The sequence below is a fragment of the Crocodylus porosus genome, unplaced genomic scaffold (assembly GCF_001723895.1).
Source record: "Crocodylus porosus isolate Cpor-Errol unplaced genomic scaffold, CroPor_comp1, whole genome shotgun sequence".
Lineage (NCBI taxonomy): Eukaryota > Metazoa > Chordata > Crocodylia > Crocodylidae > Crocodylus > Crocodylus porosus.
Genome location: NW_017728947.1, coordinates 102456502 through 102470896, shown reverse-complemented (window position 1 = coordinate 102470896; position 14395 = coordinate 102456502). Strand labels below are relative to the sequence as shown.

General features: G+C 44.1%; 1 protein-coding gene across 1 annotated transcript in view; it reads left to right on the top strand.

The window, feature by feature from the left end:
- AKT1 (AKT serine/threonine kinase 1) overlaps positions 1 to 14395 on the top strand; it is a 105219-nt gene that overhangs the window by 85254 nt on the left and 5570 nt on the right. Inside the window, exon 12 of the mRNA XM_019550800.1 lies at positions 10984 to 11071. Within this exon, the coding sequence (XP_019406345.1) occupies positions 10984 to 11071 (88 nt within the window). The remainder of the gene's footprint in view (positions 1 to 10983; positions 11072 to 14395) is intronic.

The window sequence follows — 14395 nt, the reverse complement described above, 5'->3', positions numbered from 1 at the left end:
ACCAGCAGGGCTAGGGGAGGCTGTGGAGAGCAAGTGAGGGTCCTTTCATTTTAATCATGGATTTGGGGGTTTTTACCAGAGAATTTGCGATTTATTATTATTATTTTTTATCGGGGAAAACCAGGATCCCTGCTGATAGGTCTGGCTTCATTTCTTTTCTTGGATTCACTACATGAAAACAGTAATATTAATGATACCACAACGTTCTTTAAAAAGTCACCGATGTACGAAAATATATAAATAAAACAGGAAATCACCTCAGCAATTTGGGAAAATATGTTTTATCTCCAGCACTCCCTTGTGAAAGACTCATAGAAAATGTCATCAGAAAATAGTAAAACTGGGCCTACACAAAGTGCTGTTTAAGGGGCAAATTAGACAAAGGACTGGGGAAGAATGTTGTCCTTTCTCATTTAAAATCAGAAAGAATTTTAAGATTTTTAAAACACTACAAAATTGTCAGCAACTAAGAATAACTGCAAGATCCAGTGAACAAATATCTTTTGTTTTAGAAGTTGCCAGACTGGCACTACAAATAGCAACAAAAACCGAAAACATACTAGAGGATCAGAACTTCAATATATGCAGAGTCCCACTAGTTCATGACTATAACCTAGAAAAAAAACCAAACAGGTTACCGGCTTTTGTTCACAAGGAACACATGCTGACTGTTGCAGGTTGTAAACTTCTCTTGAATGACTGCTTCAATTTTTTGTTCTGGTTCTAACGTCTGTTTTCTGTTTTTAGCTCCATATTGAAACATTTGACTCTTATTAGTGTAGGTCCGTGGCTTATCAGTCAGGGTTGGTATATTCGCCATCTGCCATCTGCGTTCCCTGTTTCTTTAAGTTTTTTAATAGCCCAAAGTGAATGTACACAGTACAACAAGTAGGAAACTTTACAGGGTCAAAGAGGATCTCTGGTCTTTCCACAGAGAGAGATACTAATTTAAGCCAGTTACCTTATTAACAGCACCATAATGCTAACATAGAATGGGCAAAGTTATAGCTTTTCAAGGGGTAAAACCTAGTGTGAACCGTAGTGCTAGAGCTGTGAGCAGGAGCTTACTGTGTCCTATAGGGTTGTTGTACTGTGTCCTAAAGTTGTTCCCAAACTTACATGAGATGGGAACAACTTTAATCGCTCTTGAGCTGGGTGGGATTCAGGCCAGTGACCTACAAGTGATCCCATAGCTCTTTAGCAGCACGTTTCGGTATTCAGTCCTGTAAAACAACAATGGGCTGGCTTTGCAGAAAGCTTACTTAAATCAAGGCATGACCTTTTCTTAGCTTATTCAGGTAGAGGTTTCCATTCTTGGGAAACACAGGTAAGGTCGCCTTTACAGTTTTCCTAGTCTCCCATAACCTGTTTGTTAAAGGGACAGCTCTGGTTAATCAGAATGCAAACAGCATAACAGCAAACCAGATAGAATCATAGAAAATTAGGGTTGGAAGGGGCCTCAGGTCATCTAGTCCAACCCTCTGCTCAAAACAGGACCATCCCCAACTATATCGTGCCAGCCAAGGGTTTGTCTAGCTGGCTCTTAAAAACCTCCAAAGATGGAGATTCCCTGGGTAACCTGTTCCAGTGCTTTACTACCTTCCTAGTGAGAGAGTTTTTCTTAATATCTAACTTAAACTTCCCATGCTGCAACTTAAGACCATTGCTTCTTGTTCCGTCATCTCCCCCTTAGAACAGTCCAGCTCCATCTTCTTTGGAACCACTCTTCAGGTAGCTGAAGGCTACTATTAAATATAAAAATACTAGTACAGCCTTCAAATTCACTTTTAAATATAGAATTATGTACTGTAAAAGGATTTCAACAACTGCTCTGTGATCTTACTGTTCACATTTACACAAATGCATGCTCTTGCATTCATATGAGAAACAGCATAGAATTTGAAACCTTCAGGTCCACAACACAGACCTCTTCCACTTCAACTGCAGAAATAGCTGTGAGAGGTGAAAAATGCACTCACTCTCCGTTGTCCAACCCATGCCAGAAGAGATTGCATATGCACTGCTGCTATTACTTTACACATGCATTAGAAACAGCTGTAGAATAGTGACCATCAGAATTTCTGCCTTGTCTTCATTGCTCTAGATTGAAGCAGACTGTTGCATGGTGGTTAGAGAGCTTAGATGATTGTAACAGTAGCTCTTATTGGAGTAACTTTGGGGACCTGAACCTAGGACCTCCAGGTGAAAATATGTGAGTGCACATTGCCTGAGCAAAGTGTGTGAGAGAGAAAGAGAAATCAAGGGTGCCAAACTCATTAGACCTCACTGGCCCTATGCACCAGATTGGGTCCACAGACTTGGCCCTGTGAGTCAGCGTCAGCATGCATCAACTCCAAGACCCATGAGCAGCATCATGATTCTGATGATTGGGTTCCTACCCACAGACCATATTTTTGACATCCTGATATATATGGAGTCAAGCTGCTAGAGGGTGATGCAGAGTTGCACTGGATTAATGCAGGTTACTGAAGCAACTTATGTTTTTCCTCAAAAGCTGTGCAAGAAAGTAGCCAAGACTTGGGTCCCCACCTCAAGTGACCATGAGCCAGTTCCCAGTGAAATTATGACCTTGTGCCAGTTCCCAGTTACATTATTAGACAAATGGGTGCATGCTAGTTGCCTTAATGACAGTGTGAAGCCTTGTTTAATAGCACGGATTGGGAGAAGCACCAAGATACTCACAGCAGTCAGGGAAGAACTGGGACTACAACCCGGGTATTCTTGCCCTGCCGTTTCATGCTGGGAACCCCCAAAGTCATGTGATGGCAAGTCATGCAATTATCAGAACTTTGCGTCTGCAGTAGGTGCCAAAACTGATTTCCCTGCCTTGACTTGCTGCTAGTGAGTGGGAAAGAATGAAGGAGGAAATGGGAAAGGAAATCGAACCCTAAGGCTTCCTCCCTGCACAATAAAATATATATTTTTTCTTTTTAATGAGGAAATACTGAAACATTGTGCATGGAGATGTTAAGTTAAATGAATGGCTGGAGGTGACTCTTGGCCTGCTATCGGGGAATATAATGTTATGAATAACCTGTCTCACCTCAGCTGGTAATGTCTGAGAAGCGTTTGCATTCTGCGTTCAGTAAAAGCAATGCTCCAAACTCACAGGCATATGGGGAAAATATGAGGAAAGATAATTGCACTCAGACTTTAATCAATCACAAACCCCCCTCTCCTTTTATAAGAGTAAAGGAATTTTGAGGTTTCTCTAGGGATTCATATAAATGTATTAATCTTGGAATGTGACCCTTAATTTTCCTGAGAAGAAAAAGAGCTGTTCTATAAACATTTCTTCTCTGCTGCCTTGTGATACAGATCAGGTTAAGGGAGACAAAAAAACCGTGTATGTTTTTACAGTTGAAAGAGCAAAGTTTCCCAGGTACCTTATTATTCGTTCTTTTGCTCTAGAAATTGTAATTGGAAAGAATTGAATGAGTCAGGGTGTTCTCTATGAACAGAGTGACTTTTTTTTTTTTGAACATATGTGCAGTCCAGCAGCAAGTTTCCCACAAACTCAAATGACTCTCAGCCCTGCTGAATTTAGATTTGCAAGTACCAAGATTTCTCTTATGCGTGAATTCAACCCTTTCTGTCACTCCATACTTCAGTGTTTCCATTCCCCCATCCCACCCAGTATCGGTCATGTCAGAAATATGGCCTGTGGGTGGGAACCCAATCACTTTGGTTGTTTGTGTTCTCTGTTATGTTCCTTACTCTGAGAAGGTCAGTTTACCACAGGAGTTCTTCCTTTTCTTTCTTTGGCCCTTTCTGGCCTTTGCCAACAGGAAGGAACAAGAAATAGAGGCCAGAAAGGTAAAAACTGAGCTCTCACCTCTACTGTGCTGCTTGCCACCTTTTGTGTATGATTGGGCAGGCTGGAATAGAATCCCAAGATTTTGGGTCGCTTTAGCAATGCAGGCTCCTTCATATCGCTATTCTTAGGGTTGCTCAAAACCAGAATGGTGGTGTCTTGAGTTCATGAAAATGGGTCTTTTGAAAGTAAGGGAGCTGACAGTTGAAGCATTTAAACTCCCTTAACTATGTCCTGAAACACACAACCTACCATTGTCCTTTCTTTGCCTCCAGGGTACTGAAAATGCACCTGATGATTGCTTCTTTAGTTTGTGTCATCACAAGCATGTCAGAGCCTTAGTGGGCCTTTCCTGCATCTAGAGGATTGTGACATGCCATGAACTACTTGAATCCATGAAGAAGGTTTTTGAAATGCATCCAGTTTAACCTGCAAATGCCCCCCCACTCTGCTTGGAGCAGAATACACTTCCAGCAGTTTGTATGAACTCACTTGATCTAAAATCAGTGATACCCAACCTTTTTCCTCCATGGGCTGGATGACTGGTGGGGTGGGTCCATGGGCCAGGACTGACCCAGTGCACATGGAGCTGGGACCCAATCCAGTGCATACTGGATCTGGCCCTGGTCCCACATGCCATATTGTGGTCAAAGCCGTGTGGAGGATCAGGCCTACTGCCCCAGCTCCAGGCCCCCATGCACTGGGTCAGCCCAGCCCCAAGTCCCTCGTGCTCTGGATTAGGTTGGATGGCGTCTCGTTGCTCCCTGCTTGCAGGCGGGATTCCAGGTACAGGGCCATATTATCTGGCTCACGGGACTTAGAAATTAATAACTATTAGAGGGAATCTAATGTAGACTTCAAAGATGTAGTAGTGGCGGAGCAGTGGCAATGTTAATTACCTCGGCTTCTCCCCTTCCTCCCCAGATTTTCAGACTTTTAGAGAGCCCCATGAGCTGGATCACCTGGCTCCACAGACTGGATCTGGCCCATAGGCTGGGGGTTGAGCACCCCTCGTCTCAGCCATTTCACTTTGAACTTGTTGGGTGACAGCATGAGCACAGACATGGTGGAGTGTTTCAATTAATTCTGATGGTATCGTGTGTGCTTGAGTGGCCTTTTGAAATCTCCCAGATTCTACTGTTTTCACATCAAACAAGTCTACCTGTCAGCAATGTAGGGAAGAGAAGGTGATGATTAAAGCAAAAAGTTATGACTTCTATTGTACTATCAACATATCTTAAATACCTGGACAGAGGGTGTATTTCCACCCTGTCAACTGCCTGTGTAATAGGCTACAGACCTTCAACCCTGCATGGTATTTAAGAAGTTGTCTCTGTCTCCACACAACAGGGACAGCTTCTTAAATACCATCTTGGGTTGGACTCACAGAGACTCTCCTTGGTGTTGATACTGCTCATGGGGAAGTCGGGCAGATGCAGCTATATCCAAGGACTTAGGAACTGCTAGAAAGAAAGAAGTCTCTAGGTTTGGGATCCTTGATAAAACAGGAAACTTTTTTTTATCTGATTCGTTTAGGGAAGGTGAAATGAGCAGCCACTCCTGCTATTCCTCTCAGAACAAGTGGCCTTTGCTGAGTTGGTTCCTAAGGTGTGTTTTCATCCTATTAGGGAACCAAGCGGAAGTAATACTGTAAAACACCCCTGGTAATCAATTCCAGCTAGAAATTTGAAAGTCACCTTTCAGACCTATGCCTCAAAAGCTCTGGTAATGTGTCACCTGGAAAGCAGCAAATTTGGAAAGGTGTTCACTTCTGAGTAGATGTTTGTAGAGTATTACTTGGGACTAGACAGTAAGGGCGCCTGTACCCGAGTGTGGGGGTTGCTCTGATGCATTGGAATTCCAGCATGTCAGAGCAGACTTGATTAATCGAGTCTGTTGGAGCATGGCAATTGCTGTGCTCCAACAGTCTCCTGCGTCTTGTGTATCAGCATCTCTGTACGTCAAAATGGCAGCGGGGGCACTTAAACTAAAGCTTGTTCAAGCACCCCTGCCTCCATTTTTAAGCCTGGGAATGCTGATACATGAGATGCAGCGGTGCTTTAATTGGATTGGCTCCAAGAGCCACTCCAAAGCGCTGTCCCCCACCCCCGGAGCACATGTAAAAGTACCTTAAGTGTCAGAACTGGAGGTGGTGTAATGGGCTACACTGCATCGTGCTAACACAGTTTCTATCACTGTAACTATCAGAAGGAATCCACTGTAGACTTAGAAGGTCAAGTAGTCTGCTTTCAGTGGTTACAGTGGTAGAACTGAATTGGAGGAAGCAGTTACTGTAATCTTAGGTAGGCTGAGGATGTAGCTTTCATTCTTAAATCAGACGGGCCACATTGTACTGAGAGTGGCTTACGCAACTGTTGGTTTTAGACTACTTGTGAATGGAAGCTGGTTGCGAAGCAGTGAATGTAGCCACAGGACAAACTGAAAGAGGAAAAAATTCTATTTCTCAGGTTGCACCATTTTTGGAAAATATGGGGCTGCTGCCGGGGGCAGAATATTCTCCATGTCATTCTTGTAAAGTAGAGAACGTTTGTAAGGAACAACGGTTAATAGTTCCATAGAATTTGAGGCCAGAAAGGCCAGCTTAGGTAGGCTAGTCTGATCACCTGTATATTACCAGCCATATTTCCCCTGTATAGTGCTTTTGTTCAGCCACTGAGTGAAGCAAAGTCCTCCGTGTGCCACAGAGACGCACAAGAGATCAAGGTGCCACCGGTTACTGAGGCCCCTGTGATAGCATGTAAATGACTGGGTGAGAGATGCCAAGCTGGTCCTATCCTTGTGGGTGACCTTTCCCTTGTTCTGATGAGACTGTTAAGGTAACAATGAAATGGTTTGAGGCTTCAGATTCAAGTGTAATGGAGGGAAGTGCAGAATGAGCAGTGAACCATGAACAGTCAAGAACCTGAAGGTGAGTGGTGTCAGGATCTTCCAGATGAGGATCGTCCCAAACTCAGAATCTCTCTACTAGGTCCTGGTCCAGCAAAGCAGATTCTGGGCTGTGAGATGGTTCATGTGCCTAAAGTTAAGCATGTGCTCGGGTGCTTTGCTATATTGGAACTAGGCTGCAGCAAAGGTGACATTTTTCAGTTGAAAAACTGGAATTTTATTTTTTGTGAATGTGGGAATATCCAGGGGTCATATTAGTCTTCACTTTGAGGAGTAAGCTGAAATGGCAGGGTCTGTCTATGATTTAGAAACCTGCTTATTTTTGTTCATAAGCCTTTGCGTGATCTAAGCATGTTGAACAATTTTGCATGTGCTTTTTCTGTGGAAAGAGCTGACTGCCATTCACTTCTGGAGCACAGATATTAGCAGCCAAATCATTAAAATAACTTCCAAGCCATATAAATTCCAAGCTCAGACTATTTCCATGTTTCATTTTTTTTCTTTTTTTCCTTCAGCTCCTTTTTAATAAAGTGTCTTTCTTTGGAACTAAGCTGAAGCACAGAATAAAGGTTCTTGACCTAGGAAGGAAACAACCATGAATAAATAGAAATGTCCCATGCTCAGTTAATGAGACCCATCTAAACTCTAGTCTTTCTGTTGCTTCTGGCCCTCTCTATTCATTTCATATTTCCCTGTGTACTGTAAACTTTTTAGTAGTGGTTTGCTTTTCCAGTCTGGTTATACCACTCTGGATTCTGTCTGCTGATTTCCATGCTGTGATGTTAATTTTATGCTGCAGATTTTTTAGTCCTTTTTTTTTTTCTTTCAGGTTTTTTTTTGCCAGATAATGTTGCATTTCTTCACAAGATGCCAAGTTTTTAATTGTAAATACTTATTAAAAATGGTTGTGCTCTTGCATTAGTTACTGCCTTGATTTTTGTTCACTCCCTGAAGGCCCTTTTATTCTAATCCTGGCAAAAATAAAAGCTGCATTGAAAATACCTTTGTACCCAAAACGTGAGGTTTTCTGTTGCATGCAGCTTTCCTGTTCCATTTCACTGAGTTTTACTTTTTATTTTACTACCTTATCAATTTTAAAAAAGTATAACACCCCCCCAGCCCTGCTGTCACTTCACCAAGTGTGTATATTTAGTCTTTGCAGAACAAAAGCTGCTATAAGCTTGCTGTCTCCAAAGTACTTATACATGTCTACAGTTCCATGCTGATTCCATGCCTTTTTCCATGCTGGTTAAAAGTAGTGTTCATGTCGTTCTTAGTTTGTATTTGCTTTGGATTTTCTGTATCAAATGGATTTTTGGAGGGAAAACACAGTGAAGCAACATTGCTAGTAGTCAGATTGTGGGTGGGGTATTGGAAAGGTACTTTATGGCCCTGTGCTAGACACCAGTCTAGGAAGAGAAGTAGCCTGTGTAGAGTGGGTAGAATGGGATGCTTGCCTCTCATTGTACTGGCCAGCATAGATGTATTGACGCACTGGAGAATGTGCAGTGAGCCTGGTGGAGAACTGGCAGAGCATAGTACCTTCCTGCACCTGTGGGGAGCTGGTGGAGATAACGATTGAGTCTCCTTCTGCAACCTGTTTCTGGGACAGTATAGTAATGAGGGCCTGGTTTAAATCACAGATTTAAATATGCTGTGTTCTTCACATTCTGCCCCTTGCTGCTGACTGGGTGGGACGCAAAAACTATATTAAAACCACAGTTTTTGCCTTCTGACCATCAGGAACAGTCAGTAGGGTCAACAGGCCCCTCTACCAATCGGTGGTGGGGGAACACGTTTGGAGAACTCCAAAATTAAAGGAGCTGCTGTGCTGTGAGTTGGGCCCACAATTTAAACCAGGCCCTAATAATAACACACTGCTGCTTACTTTATGCAAATCATTGTCACAATCAAGCCTGTGATTTATACTGTAAGTGAAATTTAGTAGCTTGCAGCATGGTTACATAGTGAGAGCAATTATGGCCCTGTGCTAAAGGTTCCAGCTGGGTATATGGGAGTGCCGGGGTCAGTTTCCAGCTCCATTGTAAAGGACCTGTGTGACCAAGGCAAGTCATCCTAGGCCCAGATCCTGTTCTGAGACAGTAGCTCCTGGCAGACATTAAAATAGTGGCGCCGTTCAGATCTGACAGATGTTATGTCGGATCCCAAATATGGCATGCCCTGTCATGCCAGAAATGCATGAAAGGACACATCATGTTTGGGATGGGATGTAATATTCCGCAGATGCCAGTCATGCCACTGTGGGGCTGTCCCCAGCCTGATTCTGTGGATCAGGCAGGGGACATCTTTGTCCCTAGCTATGGAGCTGTCCCCAGATGGGGACTGGGCATAGATAGCCTTGGGACCCAGTTCAGGACTCAGAGCTGCCCCCAGTCCAATCTCAGGGATCAGAGTGGGGCTGGGATTACACTTGAGCCAGTGTTATCAATCAGTTATTGTTGGAACTAGCCTCAGTCAGCCCTGGGTGTGATTTGAGACCCAGGTCTGTTCAGGGTTAGCACTGACAATCACCTGCCCACTTTTGCTTAGTACCTTGGTGGTTGAAGTGCTTGCCTATGAAATCACCTGTTTGTCAGCACCAGCCCCCAACAGCCCCACATCCAGTTGGAAATAATGGAACTGTCTGAAACAGTGTTGACAATAAGGTGATTGTTGGCACTGGCCCCAGGCAGCTCTGAATTCAGTTCTAGACCTGGAACTATCCCCAGCTGATGCCAACAATCAGCTGATTATTCATATGGGTTGGGGTAACTCTGGTCTGGAACGCAACACATGTCCCATTTGATTTAAGGCACCATGCAGACCAGCCACAAAGATGTTTTACATTATATATGGAACATCTTTGTGGCTGGTTTGCCATTTTACAGTGCCATAAAGTGGCGGAACATATACCATGTTATAATTTATGGTGAAATTTAACATTTTAATCATGCCACATCCAGTGTGTGTCCTGGGCCTGTAACATTGAAGTGGTATTTAGGTTACTTTTAGACACCTGAGTGGCTAAGTGCAGTCTTATTCCACCTGCCCACTTTTTGCCTAGTACCCTAGTGGTTAGGTTGCTAGCCCAAGAAATAGGCAATCCAGGTTCTAGACCCCATTCTGGCAGAGCTTAAACCTACATATTCCACTTGGAGGAATGTTCCACCCAGCTCTAGGTAGGGCTGAGGGCATTCTTCATCTTTCCTGTTGTACTGGGCCACTAGGTAGAAAGGCGTGCAGGATTTGGAGGGCAAGAATGAGAATAAGACATAAGGAACCTAACCAATGGAGGTGGCTTTCTCCTGGTGGGGAGAGGATCCTGGGTTCTGCCTTCTGCTCCAAATGCTGTTTTCTCATTTTTATCCAGTGACTAGTAAATGCAAAACTTATCCCATTGCTCAGTGGAAACAACTATTCTCTGCCTTCTCCCACCAAGTGGCAAGGCTCGGTAATAGCAGCTGTCTAGGGAGAACTGGTCATCTGTTTGTATTGGATCCAGTGTAAGTTATCCTGGCATGTAAAACCAATGCAGATTGCAGCAGTGTTGGCGTCTTGTAAGTGCAGACCCTAAGCCAGTGCATGTTGGCACTCTTACTGAAGAGTGTATTTTTAAGCTTCTTTTCTTCTTTGAAAAGTGAATAAAATGCCATGTGGGTTTCTGTGTTTGTGCCTCACATTTTATATCAAATCTCTCTATAACAAGATTGTGTGTTGTTGGTTTTCTAATAGCCTGAACATAGCATCTCCCATATCATTGCAAGTTCTTAGAGTTCAGTTGGTTCAATTCAGCCTGTAGTTAAGCTAGTTTTATTTTATTATCTTCCAATTCTGGTTGTGATGTTTCCTGTGCAAACCTCACTGGCATCAGTCCTGGGTACCAATAGTAACTGCCTCTTTAATTGAAACAGTCAAATTCTGTGGGTGATGTCTAGAAGGCATTTTGTTTCCCATAACCATGCCAGCCCAAATCTTCTCAAGAGTGGTTTTGTTTGTTTGTTTTGGGGGGCGGGTCTTTTTTATATCAATAATGATTTCTAAACTATGATTTCAGAATGTCTAATGTACTTTAAATGGTGCTTATGGGTTTTGCTGTATTTATGCAGCTAGATAGATTATGATAATACTGGGTCTGCTGCCAACTGCACAAACCGTATAACTCATCAGGTCCTGTCTTCCCAATACTTTTATTGGAAAAATACATGTTCTCTTTTTATTTTATTTTTTTTGTCCCAAAACAGGTTAGGTGGTGGTCCTGATGACGCTAAGGAGATTATGCAACACAAATTTTTTGCTGGCATTGTTTGGCAAGATGTATATGAGAAAAAGGTATTTATAATATTCCTCTTAGGGAAAGTGTATCTGTGAATGAATTGTTTCCTCACCAATGTCCCCTACATAAATTGTAGAAGAAAACTTCACAGAAGAGATCTGGAACACTTGAGTTATCCTTTCGAAGCCTACCTAAATTGTTACACTGTTCTGCAAGTACTGTAGTTATGGGATTTCCCAATCAAAACTTTTCTTTTAAAGAAAAGTCATCCATGTCCATGCTAGGAGGAGAAGAGTCTCTGTCAAATCAAAAGTGGCCACAAATTCATGTTTTGTTAAACATGTATTTGTGCAAAGCTGGTCTCATTCAACTTTCTTGTGGTAGGAAATAATTTCCCCTTATAAGGTGGTTGTAGCCCGGAAGTTGGCTTTTTGTGTCTGGGAACCTGAGAGTGACGGTAATCAGAAGCAGTAGTAAAAGCATAATTAAAATAGATGAGATCAGATGCATGCAGAAAAATCCAGTGTGGATTTGTAAAATCTGTCCAGTTCTAATGAGCTTTCTGTAGATACAGAGGCACTGTTTGTTACTTATCGGAGCTTAGGATTTTTTTTACCCACTTCTCTTGGGGCCCTACCCTTGGGTCCTCAAACAGGAACCATTGAAGTCAGCAACTTAACCCTGTGATGGGACAGGCATTAACCATTCGGTGCCTTCCACTATAAGCATCATGGTGCCCTCTTCCACAGTACCTTCTTTGCCTTATCTGAGCTGATCTGCAAGATCTCTTTCCCTGTGCATTCAGGTCCACTCAAACCACTCTCATGATGCCTAGAGGAAGTTTAACCAAATGGGACATCCACAGAGCGAGAAAACCTACCCTCTTTGCCATCATGATAGCCCTTGAGTAATTGTAGCCTTTTTTTCAGCCTCCTGGTTTTACTGTCCTGTTGTCCTCTCATTGTGTTAAGTCCGATTTAATGCATAAACAGCGATCTGTCTAGTCTCTCTTCTGTTGCAGAAGAGCCTATAACTTCTCTGGGCTCCAATAGGCATGCAGACTATACTGTTTTTAACTAGTGTCCTTTTATTGAATATAGTGCGTGATCTATTTCAGTCCTTGGCTGTTTGGATTCCTTTTGGTATAACTAATGCAATAATCTGTTAGCAATTTCCATATCATGACAGTAGATTAACGTTGCTGGCTTGTGTATTGTATTGGGAGTTGTCCAACATGAATACAAGATTACAAAGAGAACCCTGTTTCCTCCTTTACCCCCTTGTGTCTTCTTGTAGATATATGCTGTTAAGAGGAACAAAGAGATTGTAGCACAGTAGTTTTTCCTAGTGTTTGTATACCCCACCTTTGTCCTTTCCAAGCACTTTCTGCATTCATGATAGCTGTAAAGGTGTTGCATAGTCCCTAATGCAATGCAAATATATAGCATGCAAAGTATAGTATGACACATGTTCCTAATTCCAGAAAGAGGTATTAGCAAAGACGCTTCCCTCTTTATGTCATATCTCAGAAGGGAAAGAGTGCAATGAATTTGAATGCTGATGAAGTACTTCAGCATTGCATACTTCACACTTGAGTACCAGCATGTGACCGGGATATGCTGATCCTCTTAGAGGACACTGTCAAGGTTGCCAGGCTAAAGTTTTAAACTATTTGAAGATTATTCATACATTTTTGAGTTACAGCATAAACCTTTGTCCCTGCTCCTGGAAGACCTGCTTTTTTCCAAAACCAGGAGAGTTACAACTCTAGCAGAACTGCCTCTTTCTGTAGAAAGCAAATCACCAAACACACCCTGATCATACACATGTGTTTTACTGGGTCTCATTCCTCTGCTTGCTTTGTTCTCATCAAGTCTTGGGAAAATTGGATTTGTATAGGTTTCCTGCAGTACCTCACCAGACCAAAGCAGACCAGAGAATTGGAGGACTAGTAAGTCATGCTTTTTGCGTAAGGGCCAGCAAACCAAGAGCTGGCTGGAAGGTCTAATTTTATGCTGACAACACTCAATAACCCAGGAGTGGGCAATCGTTTTGGCTGGGGGGGCGTTTGTATGGCGGGGTGTAGCGGGGTGTGCGGCTGTGAGACGGTGTGGCTGTGTGTGTGGGGAGGTGTAGGGTATGTTGCAGGATGGGTGTATATGAGGGGGGGTTGAGAGCAGGGTGTGGGTTTTGTGGGCTGCTTGGGAGGAGGCGGGATCTCCTGTACAATCCCCCATATGGTGCACAGCCCCCACCAGTGGCTGCAGTAACAGCAGCAGCAGGAAGCCCTTGGGCCACTTGTGGTCTGTACAGGTGCTGCTGCAGCTTGGTAGCATGTGGCTTCAGCAGAGCTGCACATGGTGGCAAGGAGCACAGCCAGGCCAGCCCACCTCTATTGTATGGGGCTCCCCGCGGCACACGTGCAGCTCCCTGGTGGCACGTGAGTGCTGGGAGAAGCCCCACATGATGGAGCCGGCTGCCTTCCCTGCTGCCTGCTGCCATGTGCAGCTGCTGGGACTCTGCTGGAAGTGGCAGGGAGCTCTGCCCCTGTGTCCATGGTGGCAGGGAGCAGGGAATGCAGACAGCTCCATCGTGCAGAGCTTTGTGCCACAGGGAGCCCCACACAATAGAGGCAGACCAGCCTGGCTGCACTCCTTGCTGCCATGTGTGGCTCTGGCCAGAGCTGCAAGCAGGCCACAAGCACCCCAAGGGCCCACTGCTTGCTGCTGGGGGGGAGTTGTGGGGGGTCCCCACACACTCCCTCACCCCCACACCCTGCCCACCCAAGCTCCACGCTCCTGCCACCCCCTGAGCGCAGGCTCTGCGCTTCCACCAACCCCATGCTCCTTGCCCCCACCCAGCAGATGCAGCAGTGGCAGCAGCAGCCCCACCTGGAAGCTGTGTGCTGGCTGAGCCAGGGCCCCTCCACGCACAAAGGTGGGAGCAAGGCCTGCGGGTTGGGCAGGGTACAATTAATTGGTGGGAGCCTGCAGGCTGGATGAAATTTCCTGGTGGGGTCGTATTTTGCCTGCTTCTACGATAGCCCTTCTATTGCTTGGTGGATGTCTGCAGCAGATGTCATAGGTCCTTGACTTTTGCACGCCAGCTTTCTGATTGCATAGGATGTATCCAGTCTAGTGTTAGGAACAATAGTTGTAAAGAGAGCTGCATGAAGAGGTAATTGGTGATTCCTATCAACCGGTCTGGTTAACTAAATGTTGGGGTCTTGAACATTGTACCATTTAGGAGGAAAAATTGATGGTGGAGTGGAGCCTCTTTTTGTCACAAGAGCATACAAAACCCTGCTTCCTTAAGGCATTAGAAGGAATCAGATTGGAGGAAGTTTCCTTCCTTGTGGCACTGAGTTTCTTTCAGCCTGG